The sequence below is a fragment of the Dromiciops gliroides genome, chromosome 3 (genome assembly GCF_019393635.1).
Source record: "Dromiciops gliroides isolate mDroGli1 chromosome 3, mDroGli1.pri, whole genome shotgun sequence".
Taxonomy (NCBI): domain Eukaryota; kingdom Metazoa; phylum Chordata; class Mammalia; order Microbiotheria; family Microbiotheriidae; genus Dromiciops; species Dromiciops gliroides.
Window position 1 is genome coordinate 543,857,257 of NC_057863.1, and position 15,569 is coordinate 543,872,825.

The window sequence follows — 15,569 nt, forward strand, 5'->3', positions numbered from 1 at the left end:
TAACTAATCTTCTGATTTTTCTGTCCTGCTCTCTCTCTCCCCAAGGAGCATCCCATGCCACCAACCGAGAAAGTGTCCAGAAAGCCATTAGCCACCTGGATGAGGACCTTAACACCCTGGGCCAGATCAGCAAGCTCTCTGAAAGCCTCAGTTTCCCCCATCAGGTGAGATCCTCCCTGGGCACTTCTTAGAGTTCCTTGCCCTAGCTTCTCCCCCAGTCTGAGTCCTGGGCAGTGAGTGGTGGGACACCAGACCCTTCACACAGTCCTCCTAATCTGAGAGTGAAGATGCAGCCCCTTTGCCCTTAGGGAACCCCCAGAATCAGGGCAGAATCTTGCCTCCAAGGAGTTTGAAGATTGGGATGAAGACATAGCCCCTCAGAAAAGCCTATGATCTGAGGAGGAAAGGGGAGGAGATGTGACCTCTGTCTTAGGGAGCCCCCATTCCCAGGGAGTAACGCAGCTCCTGTGTTCAGAGAGCCCCAGGTCTGAAGAGACAGACAGTACTCTTGTCCTTAGAGAAGTTTGTGGTCCAAGGGGAAAGGCATGGCCCTTTCTCTAGGGGCACCCCTGTCTTAAAGGGAAAACAGGACAGACACAGAGACCAGGTCAAAGTGAAAGAAAATTAAGTGGTAAATCCTGGAGCTTAGAGAGAAGAGTATGGGCTCCAGGAGACCGGACCCCCCCCCATCCCTCCACCCCCACCTTGATGAAAGGGAGCTTGATCCCAAAGAAAATGGGGAGGATGAGGAGTGGGGAATAGGGCAGGCATCAAAGACTTAGAGGCATAGCAAAGGGCGGGGTCCAGTTGGGGCACCCAAGACCAGGAGGGCTGGAGTGGGAAATGAGGTCTCATGTGCTCTGCAGAGCCTGGATGATGTCATCAAGGAGCTCACGGCAGCTGCCCACCGGGACCTGGCCGAGAAGCAGGCTCTGTGCTACACACTCTCCTTCCCACCCAACAAAGTGGAGCTGTCAGCCACGAGGCCCGAGGGCACGGATACTTTCATCTTTGAATTCCCCCATCCAGATGCCAGAGTTGGTTTTGAGCAAGCCTTTGATGAAGCCAAGCGGAAACTCGGTGAGGGCCCCGGCTCAGCCCCAGTCAAGCCCCAACCCAGCCATAGGCACTTCCCTCCACCATGATGTGGCAGAAAGAGACCTGGGCCAAGAATAAGAAGTGGATTGAGGGGCAGCTAGGTGGCGCAGTGGAAAGAGCACTGGCCCTGGAGTCAGGAGGACCTGAGTTCAAATCCAGCCTCAAACACTTAACACTTACTAGCTGTGTGACCCTAGGCAAGTCACTTAACCCCAATTGCCTCACTAAAAATAAAAATTAAAAAAAAAAAAAAGAAGTGGATTGACATCCTGACTTCATCACTCATTAGCTCTGTGACCTTGGGCAAGTTTCTCCCCTTTCTGGGCCTCAGTTTATAAATTGATATCAGGAAGGGGTTGGACTAGATCAAGGCCTCTTCTATCTCCCACAATCTGTCCTTAGTACTTAGTCCTCCCAATCTGCTGAGATCACAGATACTTAGAGCTGAAGGGTCTTAGAGATCTAGTCCAGGACTTCAGGGACTTAGAACTTTTATTATTTTGATAATGATAACTATTTCAATATAATTGGTTTCCTTTGTAATCCTATATATTTTATTTTATGCACTTAATAGGTAGCTGGCATTTAGATAATGCTTTAAAGTTTGCAAAGCATTTTTATGACTATTACCTCATTTGATCCTCACAACAACCCTAGAAGGTAGGTGCTAGTTTATACCTGGAGTCAAACTTGAACTCGGGTCTTCTTGACTTCAGGCCCAGTGCACCACCTAGCTACCTAAGAATATCATTCTGAAAAAGGGTCCATAGGTATCACCAGACTGTCAAAGGGGCCATAACACAGAAAGGGTTAAGAACCCAGCCTAGTGTATTGTCTTCATTGTCTTGGATGATGAGAAGGGAAAGAAGCATTTATATGGCACCTACTGTATGCCAGGCACTGGGCTTAGTGCTTTATAAACATCATCTCATTTGATCGCTTTGCCTACACCATGCTGCCTGTCCTGGATGACTCTCATCTCTTCTCACTCTGTGCACTTACCCATCTTTCTCTACCTCTGCTTGTTCATTGTAGCCTCCAGCAAAAACTGTCTGGACCCGGAATTCCTGAAAGCCATCCCCATCATGAAAACGCGAAGCGGCATGCAGGTAAGGGTGGGCCTGGGGGTTAAGGTCCTGGCTCCTCCCTGAAGGATCCAGCCCTCCACAGCATCCAAGAACTCGCATCCCCTCAGGCAGGGGATATCTCTCATTTCTAAGGCTCTGAACTCCCCTCTTCAGGCGTCAGAGGGTCTCCTCTTCCACTATCACCACCACTCTGAGCTTTTCAGCTTCCACCATTTCCATTTCTTCCCATCCCATAATCAAGACATCTCTCAGATTAAGAGAGGAGAAATTCAAGTTCAGGAATAATGAACTGGGTCATGAGTTAATAGTGTGCATTTTTTTAAAATCTACCTCCCTCAGTCAGTCAATAAACATGTATTAAATGTCTACTATGTGCCAGGCTGTGTGCTAAGCACTGCAGATGCAAGAAGAAGCAAAAGACAGTCCCACCCTTGAGGACTTCACAGTCTAATAAGGGAGACATAAAGCAAACAAATACGTACAAACAAGCTACAGGAAATAGGAAATAATTAAAAGAGGGAAGGCACTAGAATTAAGAGAAGTTGGAGAAAACTTCCTGTAGAAGAGGGGATTTTAGTTGACTGCCAAGTTTACTTATATAGAGTTCTCTAACAAAAAAAAGCATTCATTCATTCATCCATCCATGCATCCATCAATTCATTCATTCATTCCAAAAGCATTTATTAGCTCCTGCCCTGAAGAAACTTACATTGTAATGGCAAGAAATAACATGAACACCAAAAAGAAAAGAAAATATTTACAAGTAAATGCAAACTAATCTTGTGGGGCATGGGGGGGGGGGCTGGGCACTAGCCACTGAGGGAATCAAGTTAGGCCTTTTGTAGAAGATGGTGCTTGAATTGAGTCTTGAAGGGAACTAGGGTTCATGAAACAGTCCATGAAACACTAAGAGAGCTATAACACAGACTCTGCTTTTAAGTCTTACAACCTAATGGAGGAGGGGGGGGCTGGCGATGACATTAATAATAGTTAACATCTGCATAGTACATGAAAGATGACAAAGTGCTTTCCAGACTTTATTAGGGAGGCATCATGGTACAGTGGAAAGAGGTCTGCCTTGGGAATTAAGAGGACCTGGAAGGGGGAAGGGGAGAAAGGAAGGGAGAAAAATTTGAAACTCAAAAATCTTATAAAAATGAATGTTATGGGGGCAGCTAGGTGGTGCAGTAGATAGAGCACTGGCCCTGGAGTCAGGAGTACCTGAGTTCAAATCCGGCCTCAGACACTTAACACTTACTAGCTGTGCGACCCTGGGCAAGTCACTTAACCCCAATTGCCTCACTTTAAAAAAAATGAATGTTATGGGGCACCTAGGTAATGCAGTGGATAAAGCATCAGCCCTAGATTCAGGAGGACCTGAGTTCAAATCCAGCCTCAGACACTTGACACTTACTAGCTGTGTGACCCTGGGCAAGTCACTTAACCCTCATTGCCCTGCCCAAAATAAATGAATGTTGAAAACTATCTTTACACGTAATAAGAAAAAATAAAATGCTTTTTACAAAAAAAAAAAAAAGGACTTGGTTCAAGGTCTAATTTTGTCGCTTTCTAATCATATGACCTTAGATAAATTATTTAAGCCATCTGGCCTCAGTGTCCTCAGCTGTAAAATGAATAGATTGGACTCCATAGCCTCTGACTGTGGAGGGCATCAAATGGTAAAAGAGAATAAGCATTTCTATAGCACCTACTATGTACCAGGTACTGTGCTAAGCATCTTGCAAATATTATCTCATTTGATCCTCACAATAATCCTGCAAGGTAGGTACTATTGTTATCTCTATTTTACAGTTGAGGAAACTGAAGCACTTGCCCAGGGTCTAGTAAGTGAGGCAGGATTTGAATTCAGATCTTTCTGACTCTAAAAAAGTATGCAATGTATCCACTGCGCCACCTAGTGGCTTCAGCTAAGCTAAGATGACTGGAGGCTCGCCTATAGAGCATTGTAAGGGCCAAATTTATTATGGGGAGAGTTAATTGGGCAGTTCGCCTTAATATTGGGGTTCAGAAAATAATGAGAGACCTCTAGGTCAAAAGTTTCCTCACTTCCAAACTGCCTTTTTTAGTTATTTCTCCAAGACTAATAAGAAAGGAGATTAACAGCCTCTTTTCCACAAACAAACCAGGTTTTATTAATGGGAACAAAATTTACAACAAAGGTGAAGTTAATAAAACTAGGGACAACGAGAAAGGGAATAGGGGAAGAGAAAATGAATAAGCTCCCTGGCTCTAACAAAGACTGACTCAAACCCCAAACTTGCATCCAGCTCAGCTAGCTCGAAGAGCTGGCCTCACTTCCACAAACTCACCACCACCTGGGGTCCATAGTTTCAATGAGAGTCAGCTGTGCAGTCTCTCTCCGGTATACGCCGAAGCTCTCTCTCACAGCTCCTCTCTCCCCGCTTTTTTCCTCTCCCACAGGAAGGGGTGGTTTTTAGTCCTACTGAGTCTCCAATTAGTTCAACATACCCCCTGGGCTGTCCCCATTATAATTTGGCCAGGCCCATGTGGGCATAGGGGAACTCCTAGAGAAGGTTTAGATACTCAGTTGTTCTTTTCTATAATCTCTTCAAGTACACACCCATCTTCTCTTAGACCATAATGAAGCAAAGATGGGGTGATGGAAACCCCAAATCACAATTAATTTCTTTCAGCATCCAATACAATCATGATAGGGAAGAGAAGTAGTCAGATCTTGGGAAGGTCACTTAGTCCAGAGGACAGGAAAAATCATACGCCTATGAAATGCCATGATTTAGAACCTGAAAAACCCGAAAGGCCAGATATTTCTGAATCCCAGAGATGGAAGTGATCCTGTAGGGCAGACCTGAACCAGAATCTCCTCTGCCAGATATCTGCCAGTTAAATATCCTAACTCACCCAAATTCTTTAAGTCATGGGCAGAGCCAGAATTCGAATCCAGGTCAGAGACCGACAAACTCAAGTGGAAGAGGGCACCCAGTCCAACAGGTATATCTCTGACCAAGAGTTCTCTCTACCACATTTCTGACAAGTAGTCGTCCAGCCTCTACTTGAAGCTGTCTAATGAGGAGGGTCCCCCCCAATCTCCTGAGATAACCCATTTCACTTTGGGATAGCTCTTATTTTAAGAACTCTTTTCCTTACAACAAACTAAAATCTGCCTCCCTGATACTTCCATTCATTGTTGTAGTTCTACCTTCTGGGGCCCAGCAGAACAAGGCCCAGATGCCCTGGTTCTCCCAAGTCTTCTCTTCTCTATGCTAAACATTCCCAATTTCTTCATCTGATCCTCTTAAGGCATGGTCTTAAGGCTGATCAGCATCCTGCTCATTCTCCTCTGGATGCACATCAGCTTATGAAAGGCCTTCCTACAACGTGCCTGAAATTGAACCCAGTACTGTAGATATGATCTGGCCAAGACCAGAGCACTGTGGTACTGACCCAGTCATCATTTGGGATGCTGTTTCTAGACACCACTGTTCTGGATAATGCCACACCCATTGTTCTAGATACTATACCATCCTTAAAATGATGTATAATATCATTAGATTTGGGACTACCCCGTCACTTTCATACTGAGCTCAATAGTCCACCAAAACAGAGATCTTTTCATGCAAAATCTTATCTAGTCATACCTTGCCCATCTTAGACTTGATTATTTGAACCCAAGCATATGCCCTTTACACTTATTCCTATTAATTTTAATGTTGATTCCTCCTAGCTTCATATAATCTTCAAATTTGAAAAGCATGCTATCTATCTATGCTTATTCAAGCCCCCAGCCAAAAAATGTACGCAAAATGCCGAACACCATCATAGAGCCAAACATAGATTAGCCAGAGGATGTCAGCCTCCCGGATGCTGAAAGAATCTAAGATCTTACTATGTGAGGATGAGTTAAAGGAACTGGAGAGGCATAACCTTGAGAAGAGAAGACTTCTGGGTGGTAAACAACTTGGGAACCAAGCTGTTTCAGCTGAAGCAAAAGGAAGGAAATGTAGAGGAAAACAAGGAGATGAGCCCAGAGGCAGGGGGATTGGGACCAGACTATAAAGAGCATCAAATGCCAGGTTTCCAGGATTTGAAGAGATGTCATATGAAAGAGGGGACAGACTTGTTCTGCTCAGGCCCAGAGAACAGAAATAGGGGCAAAGGGTAAAAGTTGTAGAAAGACAAATATCAGCTTGATGTAAAGGACAAATACCTAAGAAAAAGAGCTGTCCCAAAGTGCAAAGGGGTGTCTCAGGGTGTGCAGCAAGCTCCCCCTCACTAGAGGCCTCCAGGTAGAGGCCCATTTGTCAGGGATGGTGCCAAGAAGATTCTCAGGGAGACACAGGTGGGATTCTGTACGGGCCTGAGGCCACCTCCTCTCCTGACTTTGCTTCTCTGATCCTATTCCCATTTCCCAGTCCCAGCAGACACTGACTCTGTCTTCTTCTCCCCTCTCCTCCAGTTCTCCTGTGCCTCCCCTAGCCACAGTACCTGCGCCGAGAGTGCCCACGAGGTGTGGGTGTGCAACAGCGATGGCTACGTGGGACAGGTCTGCCTGCTGAGCCTGAGAGCCGAGCCCACCGTGGAGGCCTGCATCGCGGTCTGTTCTGCCCGCATCCTCTGCATGGGGTCCGTGCCTGGCCTGCAGCCTGGTGGAGGAGGTGGAGGGGGCAACAACGGCTTCAGGTATTGGGGGCCCCTGAGCCATGCGAGCATGATAAGGTCAGAGGGGAGGGTGCATGCAAGTCGACCCCCTGCCCATCTTAGTCTGGGAAGCCTTCTTAGAGGAAGACTAGGGCACAACCAGGGGTTGGGAATCTCTAGGAGGACTGGTCTGGGAAGCAGCTGCTTCTGTCATCACTATGGGTCTGTAGTGGAGTGGTAGACCCTCTAGCATAGGCTCTAGGGCCCACAATTTAGCATTGACTTTCCCCTTGTTGCAGGGATCAGCCCCCCTCACTGGTAAGCCCGGCATCTCCCCCAGAGGTGGTGGCCACAGCAACTGCCCTGGATGAAGGTAGTTCCCAGCCCTGCCTGCACATCTCCATCTCGGGCTCTTCCCCAGAGCTGCCCTCGGGGCCCACCAATAGTAGTCCAGGCCCAGAACTCATGCCCTTCGACAGTGATGACTCAGATGATGAGTCATCCCCCAGCCCCTCCGGGACTCTGCAGAGCCAGGCCAGCCGCTCCACCATCTCCTCCAGCTTCGGCAGTAAGTGTCAATCTCCGGAGGCTTCCTGGAGGTGGAAGGAGCTTCCTCTCCTCTGGTGGTTTGGGGGCTGGGGGGGGGAGGGGAATCAGAAAGTCAGATGGTCTCCAAGCTGTGTCAGAGCTGATAGAGAAATCAGAAAATCCATTCAGTTATTTACCCTGTCCCTCCCCACTCCTTCAGAGTCTTATTTAACTCATGGAGTCAGTCCATAAGGGCTTCCTGAAGGAGGCAGGGCCTTTGCCAGGCTTTGAAGGACCATGAACAGGCAGAAGGGAGAGACCAGCCCGAGCAAAGAGCAAAGGTGGTCCACACCTTTGTTGAAGGAAAGGGGCCGGCTCACCCGGCCAAGCTTCAGAGAAGGGGACTGAGGTGGTTACGGTCCTGCTGTCCTCTGCCCTGGTCACATCACATCTGGGATGCCTTCTGGGTGCCGTGTTGTGGATGGCCAGCACGGAGAACAGTAGACCAGGCAGGGGGAAGACTGGAGGGATGACGGCTGCCAAGTATTCAAAGGCCTGGCGGATGAAGGAGGGATTATTACTTTGTTTGACCCCAGAGGGCAGAACCCCGAGCGATGAGTAGAAGTTAGAGAAACCTATTTCAGCTCAATATTGTGAAAAAAAATTCCTAATAAGGGGGTCTATACAAAAGTGTGAAGTGTAGTGTCCCGGGGGTAGTGAGCTCCCCATCACCAGAGATCTCCATGCAGTGACTGGGTGACCCCTTGGCAGATGTGTTGTAGAGGCGATCCTCATGGTTGGATTGGACGCCCTCTGAGGTCCCTTCCGGCCTCTAAGTAGGGCCTAATGAGGATGGAGAGGTTGCAGCCAGGTCAGAGAACCTCCTTTCCCAGGTTGAAGAAGCTGGACTCGTTGTATCTGCTCCTGGTTCGGCTGTGGGGAGTCAAGACAGGTTCCTGAGCTGGGGGAAGGGCAAGGAGGGGGAAGGGCCCTTAGAGATCCAACCTCCTCATTTTATAAAGAAAGAAACAGAGGCCGGGAGAGAGAGGAAGGGATTGTCGCATGATGAGTCTGGGGCCAAGTCTGGACCCAAACCCAGGCTTCCTGGCCTCTGACCCAAGGCTTTCTCTTGCCCCCTGTTTGGAAGGTGACGCCATCTTCACATGCAGGGAAGCAGGCAGGTAGAGACTGAAGGACTGGGAGGTGGGAGGAGTCAGGGAAAAGTCGGCTGCAGTGGGAAATGAATCTGCAGGGTGGGTGCAAGGGAAAGAGCAAGGAAGAGAAACCAGCCTTTCCTCCTCCCCAGATGAGGAGATGCCCAGCTCCAAAGAGGCTACGGCGGAGACGACCAGCTCAGAGGAGGAGCCGGAACCTGGCTTCCTGCCCCTGTCTGGCTCTTTTGGCCCCAGCGGGCCCCACGGGGGCAGTCCTGTGGATGGACGGGCCCTTCGCCGCTCCAGCCGCGGGTCCTTTACCCGGGGCAGCCTGGAAGACCTGCTTAGCATGGACCCCGAGGCCTACCAAAGCTCCATGTGGCTGGGCACCGAAGATGGCTGGTATGTACAGCCCCAGAGGGTGGATTCTGAGGGACTAGAGGGGAGGGGAGAGGGGAGAGTCAGGACAGGCAAGAGTAGCAGCCTCAGGAGCCTAGGCCAAGATTGCGACCGACATGGTTGAGCTATGCTGGCTTTCCCCATGCTGCATTTATGGCAATATGAAGTCTAGAGAAGACATGGTACCTGCCCTCAAGAGGCTCCAAGTCTAATAGAGGAAGGAGACAATACAGATAACTGTAATACATAATATCAAATTGGGGCATCAGAGCCATGCAGACAAAGAGCTATGTGAGGTCTGAGAGGGGGAAGAGTTAAGTTTTAAAAGATGGGTAAGGATGGGTAAAGAAAACATTGCAGGCAAAGCTCGAAAAAGGTGGAGAGTGCAGGACATGGTGGGGACAGAGAATAGGCAACTTTGGCTGGAGCAGGAAGTGCATGAAAGATAGATATAGATGATAGATGATAGATGGATGGATGGATGGATGATAGATTAGATAGATAAATAGATAAATAATAGGTAGACAGCAGAAAGATAGACAGTAGACAGATGGACATATGATAAATAGATAGTTAAGTAGACAGAAAAACAGAGATTTTTTTATATGTGTGTATGTATATATATACATATATATATATATATATATATATATATATGAATGATAGGGCTGGAAAAGCAGGGGAGCAACAGATTATGGTGGGCCTTGGATGCTAAGCCCCCCAAAAAAGTATGGACTTGACTCAGTAAGCAATATGGAACCACTGAAGGATTTGAGCCTAAATCAAAGTTTTAAAAGGATTGTTTTGGAAGTATGTGATGGCTGAATTGGATGAAGAAGAGAATGTAGATGGGAAAGACATAGCTCCCCCTCTTGGCAAAGGGCTAAGGGGCTAGAGATGCAGAATGAGATTGGTTGGTTTTGCTAGAATACATATGGTTGTAATAAGACACAGCTTCTACTAGGAAAGGAGAAGAGGAGGGTGGCAGGCTGTTAGCAGGTGCTGATAGATTTGTCCCCCAAAAGAGCATCATTAAAACACTTTCCTAAATGGGAAAAAAGTTATTGCAGTAGTCCAGGCAGGTGACAGTCTATACTAGAAGAGTGGGGGCAGAACTCAAGAGAAGGGGATGGAGGTTGTTGGGGTGGGAGTCTAAGGCGCTGTCCAGCACCCAAGAAGCCTGTTTTTCCTAATGGTTCTTGAGTCTCAGCCTGAGGGCCTTGGGTCAGACCAAAGGAAGAACAAGCCAGGAGAGGAAAGCTGGGTCTGCCTTGGGTCCGGGTAATGGGCTTGAAGCTTTCAGACAGTGGATAGGGTCAAGGGCAAGGGCAGGGGAGAAATTGGCAACTGTCTCATGGCCATGGTCTCTACAGCATCCACGTCTACCAGTCCTCGGACAGCATCCGCAACCGCAAGAACAGCATGAAACTTCAGCACACGGCAGCCGTCACAGCCATCATGTAAGGCCCCATACCCTACTGACCCTGACCCCCCCAAGGCCTCTGAGCCTCCCAAACACTAAACCCCTAACTCCACTGACCCTGCCTTCAAGAGACAGAGTGATACTGAAGAAGAGGAGCTGTGTCTGGAGTCAGGAGAGACCTGGGCTCACTTGAATGCAGACTAGCTGTGTGACCCCAGGCAAATCATGTCATTTCTCTGAGCCTCATTTTTCTCATCTGTAAAATGGGAATAATCAGACCTACGGTACCTCCCACAGGTAGAAAGATCAAATAAGTGATTCATAGAGTATTTTTGCAAGCTTCAAACCACTGTATAAATAACAGCTATTAAGAATCCTTCTTGGGGGGGGGGGAGCTAGGGGACACAGTGGATAAGGCACCAGCCCCAGATTTGGGAGGACCTGAGTTCAAATCCCACCTCAGACACTTGACACTTACTAGCTGTGTGACCCTGGACAAGTCACTTAACCCTCATTGCCCTCCCCCCCCCAAAAAAAAATGATGCCCCAAGAATCATCTGTAGCTGAGACGTTAAGACTTAAAAAGAACCCTTCTGGGGGGCAGCTAAGTGGCACAGTGGATAAAGCACCAACCCTGGATTCAGGAGGACCTGAATTCAAATGTGGCCTCAGACACTTGACACTTACTAGCTGTGTGACCCTGGGCAAGTCACTTAACCCTTATTGCCCCGCAAAATATATATATATATATATATATGTGTGTGTGTGTGTGTGTGTGTGTGTGTGTGTGTGTGTATATATATGTGTATATATGTATATATATGTGTATATATATATATATATATAAAAGAACCCTGGATCCCCGGACCCAACTCTCCATTGGCTTCTCCCAGCTAATTCCACCTACCCACTGCCCCACCACTGACCCTCAACTCTACAGCCCCTCAACCCCACACACTCATTGGGAATATTGGAGATGGGGAAGCAGGGTAGAGAGACTGTCTGAGAGACAAAAGAGCTGGAATGTTGCCCGGGCTCTGCCCCAACCCACTGTGTAGCTGTGGGCAAATTTCTGCTCCTCCCTTGGCCTCAGTTTCCTCATTGGTAAAATGAAGAGTTTGGGTTAGATGATATCAAAGCTCCTTTCTGGCTCTGAGATTCTAAATTATACAGTTTTCCTCCAAATTTGTCTGGAGGAAAACTAATTATTGCCCTGATCTCACCCCACCCCCACCCCTATCACTACTGCTTACAGATTCCAGTGGGTGTCCCTGAGGTCCCGTTTAGGGGAGGCCATGTTTGGGACCTGTGCCAGTCACAGAGAAAAGCTGACTCCCCCTTTCCTGTCCCCCAATTCTCCCTGCTTAGGTACCTGGATAACCAGGTGTTTGTATCTCTGGCGAATGGAGAACTTGTTGTCTATAACCGGGAGGCAGGTAAGGCTCCTGGGAACCAGGACTTCTGGGGGGCAAGGTTCCAGCCACAGCTGTGTGACTTTGGGCTGGTCCATTCTTTCTGAGTCTCTCCCAGGCCTGATGCTTTGCAATCCCTAAGCAGAGGCATCCCTAAATAGAGGGGTAGGCTAAGGGTACTGGGGTGATGGGGATCCAGGGGGCATTCTTACTGGAATGCCATCCAAGCCCTCTTCTTCTCCTCTCTCTTTCTCTCTCTCTGGGCAGGCCATTTCTGGGACCCCCAGAACTCCAAATCTCTTGTCCTGGGGGGCCCGGGCAGCCCCGTGACCAAGATGGTGTCGGTGTCAGGGAAGTTGTGGTGTGGATGCCAGAACAGGATCTTTGTCCTCAACACGGGCAGCCTGCAGCAGGAGGTACATGGGACTGGGGCAGGGAGAGATGCCAAGTTAGAGGAGGTCTGGGAACCAGCCACAGGGGACTCAACCTAGGGCACATTTGGGGACCTTAGGCACTAAGCCGTGTCATCTTGGTAGTGTGTGGTCTGGGAGAGGCAGGAGCCCCAGACTGAATCAGGAGTGCTGCCGCTGCCTCATGGTGTGACCCTCACCAAGTCATTTCTCCTCTCTAAGCCTCAGTTTCCCCCTCTATAAAATGGAACTCATAATCCTCCCTACTCTATAATATTGCTTCGAAAAAGGCACTTTATAAGACTTTCAAGTGCTACAAAAGTGGGAATTGTTATTCTTCTCACTGGACCTCAATTTCCCCACGCATTAATTGGGGATAGTGCCACCTGGTCAGCTGACCTTCCTCTCAAGCCAGTTGTGGAAGCTGAGCAGCCTCCTAACTTCTTTTCCCCCTTAAACTTACCCTGCTCAGGTTTTAGAGAGCTAGAAATGCAAACTTTGATCTAATGTGCATTAGCTTTGGTTGGGAAAGGGGCAACTGGGTGGTGCAGTGGATGGAGCACCGGCCCTGGATTCTGGAGGACCTGAGTTCAAATCTGACCTCAGATACTTGACACTTACCAGCTGTGTGACCCTGGGCAAGTCACTTAACCCCAATTGTCTCACCCAAAAAAAAAAAAAAAAAAGCTTTGGTTAGGAAAATCAATGAGGCACCAGAGGTAAAAAGTGTTTGAGTTCATTCATTCATTCATTCTAATACCTACTGTACACCAGGCACTCAGCTAGGAACTGGGAACACAAATAAAACAGTCCCTATCCTTCAAGAGTTTCTATTCTACTGGAGAGAAATAGAATGTACCCAGAAAAGTAAATATAAAATCTAGAGTCTTGAGGCAGGAAGGCACAGTAACTGAAGAGATGTGCTCTGACCTCAAGTAGAAAGGAACTGACCCATGAGCTAAGACTTAAAGAAAGCTAGGGATTCTCAAGTAAAGAGGGAAATGCATTCCAGGCATGGGGTACAAGCCAGGGCAAAGGTGTGTAGGTGGGAAATGGAATATTATAGACAGAGAACAGCCAGTAGGCTAGTCCGGCTACAATATAGAATGTGGAATATGTGAAGAGAAGGCTTTATTATGTCAAACCAGCCCAGAAAAGTGAATGTCATCCCTCTTCTCCATCCTACCCCTTGCCACCCCAGCATACGTTCCAGGTCGGCTTAGACCCCAATCGCAGTGTGGCCTGCATGGTGAACTCCAGCCTGGGCGTCTGGATTGCCCTACAGAGCACAGCCCAAGTACGACTGTACCACTCGGGTACCTTCGAGCAACTGGCTGAGGTGGACATCACACCCCCTGTGCACAAGATGCTAGCTGGTGAGGCGGGCCGGGAACCCAGGGCCAAGATGGGGGAAGGAGATGGGGAAGGCCAGGGGCTTGATGGGAGGGGAGGCCCAGGCTCCATTGGAGCCTATGAGGACAGTGAGTGAAAAGAGGGAAGATGGAGAGGCAGGATGATTTAATGCTAAGGATGCTGGAGTTGATGTCAGGAGAGTAGGGTTCAAATTGCTTGTTACTAGCTATGTGACCTTGGACAAGTCTAACCCCTCCAAACTAGCTTCTCCACTGGGTATTTTAAGATCTCTAGCTTATTGAGGTGCATTGAATCCAGGCCTTTCAATGAATTTGTTGTGGATGAAATCAACTAAGTTTTATGATTTTGAGTTCAAAAAGATGAGAGTTCAAATCCAGTGTCAGACATTTACTAGCTATATGACCCTGGACAAGTCACTTCACTTCTGGATGCCTCTGTTTCCTCATCTGTAAAATGGGGATAATACTACCGTAACCTGCCTTCCAGGGTGGTTATAAAGATGAAATGAAATAACATTTGCAAAGCATTTTGCAAACCTTAAAGTATTCTCTAAATGCCAGCTATTATTTTTTAAATTTTCTGCCATGATACTCAAATGGCACGTTAATCAGTAATCAGATAGTGGGAGTTACTCCTCTGGTTAGGGTGGTGACAGTTCTGAGGGTCATAGTTACTGAAACATTTAAATAGGAAACCGCAGGAAGTGCAGTTAATTAAGGCTGACAGGTCAATTGGAGCTAGACTGTAAAATGCCTTGAATGTCAGGCCAAACGTTCGTTTCAAGTGCTTAGCCATAAACTAGCTGATCAACAAGGGGTGAGGGATGGGAGCATCAGGAGACTTGAGCTTGAGCCCTAACTCTGCTAGTGAAGTAAGTCACTGGTAGAAAGAGCTACATAACCTTGTACAAGTGACTTCCCCCACTTAGGCCCCAGGATTTTCTTCTGTACCATGCAGGGGCTGGGATGCTTCCAAAGGTCCCCTCCAGAGCTGTCATTCACCTAATGGAGTTGTCCCTTGTCCCCTTAAGGAGGGTGGTTGAAGGCTGTTTTGCTGGGGTGGCCAAACAGGCTTGGTGCTGTGGGCATTCAGAAGGGTCGGGAGCCCCCGATTCCCCCTGCATCCCATTCATTCCCACTCTTCCCAGGCTCGGACGCCATCATTCGCCAGCACAAAGCTGCCTGTCTACGCATCACAGCCCTGCTGGCCTGTGAGGACCTGCTGTGGATTGGGACCAGTGCTGGGGTGGTGCTCACGATGCCCACCTCGCCCAGTACCGTCAGCACCCCTCGAGCCCCACTGAGTCCCGCTGGCCTGGTCCAGGGTCACACGGGGCACGTGCGCTTCCTGACCGCTATTGAGCTCCCCGACAACTTTGACCTCCTCTGCCCTCCGCCATCCCATGACGCAAGTAAGTCAGGCAGGCTCTGGGGATACTGTAGCCCTGGCTTCAACCTTCCCCTCTCCCCATAAGGAGAGACCTCAACAGTCAGGGGTAGGACAGGAAACCTCTCGACATCCCCAAAATTGAGGAAGTGAGTGTGTGGGAGACGGGAATGTTACTCAAGAGCGGAAATAGGTCACAGGGGACTTAAGGCTGAGGCGGAGCCAACTGCACAGCCCCCGTTTCCAGGGCAGTCCTTGTTTTCATGACAAGCCAGAACGCTCCCAGCGTTCTTTCTAGAAGTGCTGATTCGTCAAGCTGTATGTCTAGTTCTCCTTTCTGCCTTGGCGTTTTTATTTTCCTGAAAACATGATCATCGTGAGAAATAGCCAAGCATAGTGAAAAGAAGGCCATCCTACAGTCAGCAAGACCTGGGTTCAAGTCTCACCCCTGACACACACTGGCCAAATCACTTAACCTCTTGGTGCTCAAGGCAACTCCCTAGGCCTAGACGTGACAGAGAGGTGATGACTAACATGGGCAGAGGGGACTTTTGTCGGGAGTTCCCTACAATGAAATTGCAAGTCTGGTCCAAAAGGATTGCTGGGATATTCCTTGGGAAATGGACCGAGGAGGGGCAAGAAATGGTTATACTATCCAG

The 15,569-nt window shown here is 48.4% G+C and overlaps 1 protein-coding gene across 2 annotated transcripts in view; it reads left to right on the forward strand.

Moving 5' to 3' along the window:
* The window catches only part of ARHGEF17 (Rho guanine nucleotide exchange factor 17), a 158,331-nt gene that overhangs the window by 138,621 nt on the left and 4,141 nt on the right, over positions 1 to 15,569 (forward strand). For both annotated transcript variants that reach the window (XM_043994479.1, XM_043994480.1), the window contains exons 10-20: positions 46 to 164; positions 867 to 1,080; positions 2,134 to 2,207; positions 6,643 to 6,866; positions 7,124 to 7,392; positions 8,659 to 8,908; positions 10,279 to 10,365; positions 11,697 to 11,764; positions 12,008 to 12,156; positions 13,352 to 13,526; positions 14,672 to 14,935. In XM_043994479.1, coding sequence (XP_043850414.1) covers positions 46 to 164; positions 867 to 1,080; positions 2,134 to 2,207; positions 6,643 to 6,866; positions 7,124 to 7,392; positions 8,659 to 8,908; positions 10,279 to 10,365; positions 11,697 to 11,764; positions 12,008 to 12,156; positions 13,352 to 13,526; positions 14,672 to 14,935 — 1,893 coding nt within the window. The remainder of the gene's footprint in view (positions 1 to 45; positions 165 to 866; positions 1,081 to 2,133; positions 2,208 to 6,642; positions 6,867 to 7,123; positions 7,393 to 8,658; positions 8,909 to 10,278; positions 10,366 to 11,696; positions 11,765 to 12,007; positions 12,157 to 13,351; positions 13,527 to 14,671; positions 14,936 to 15,569) is intronic.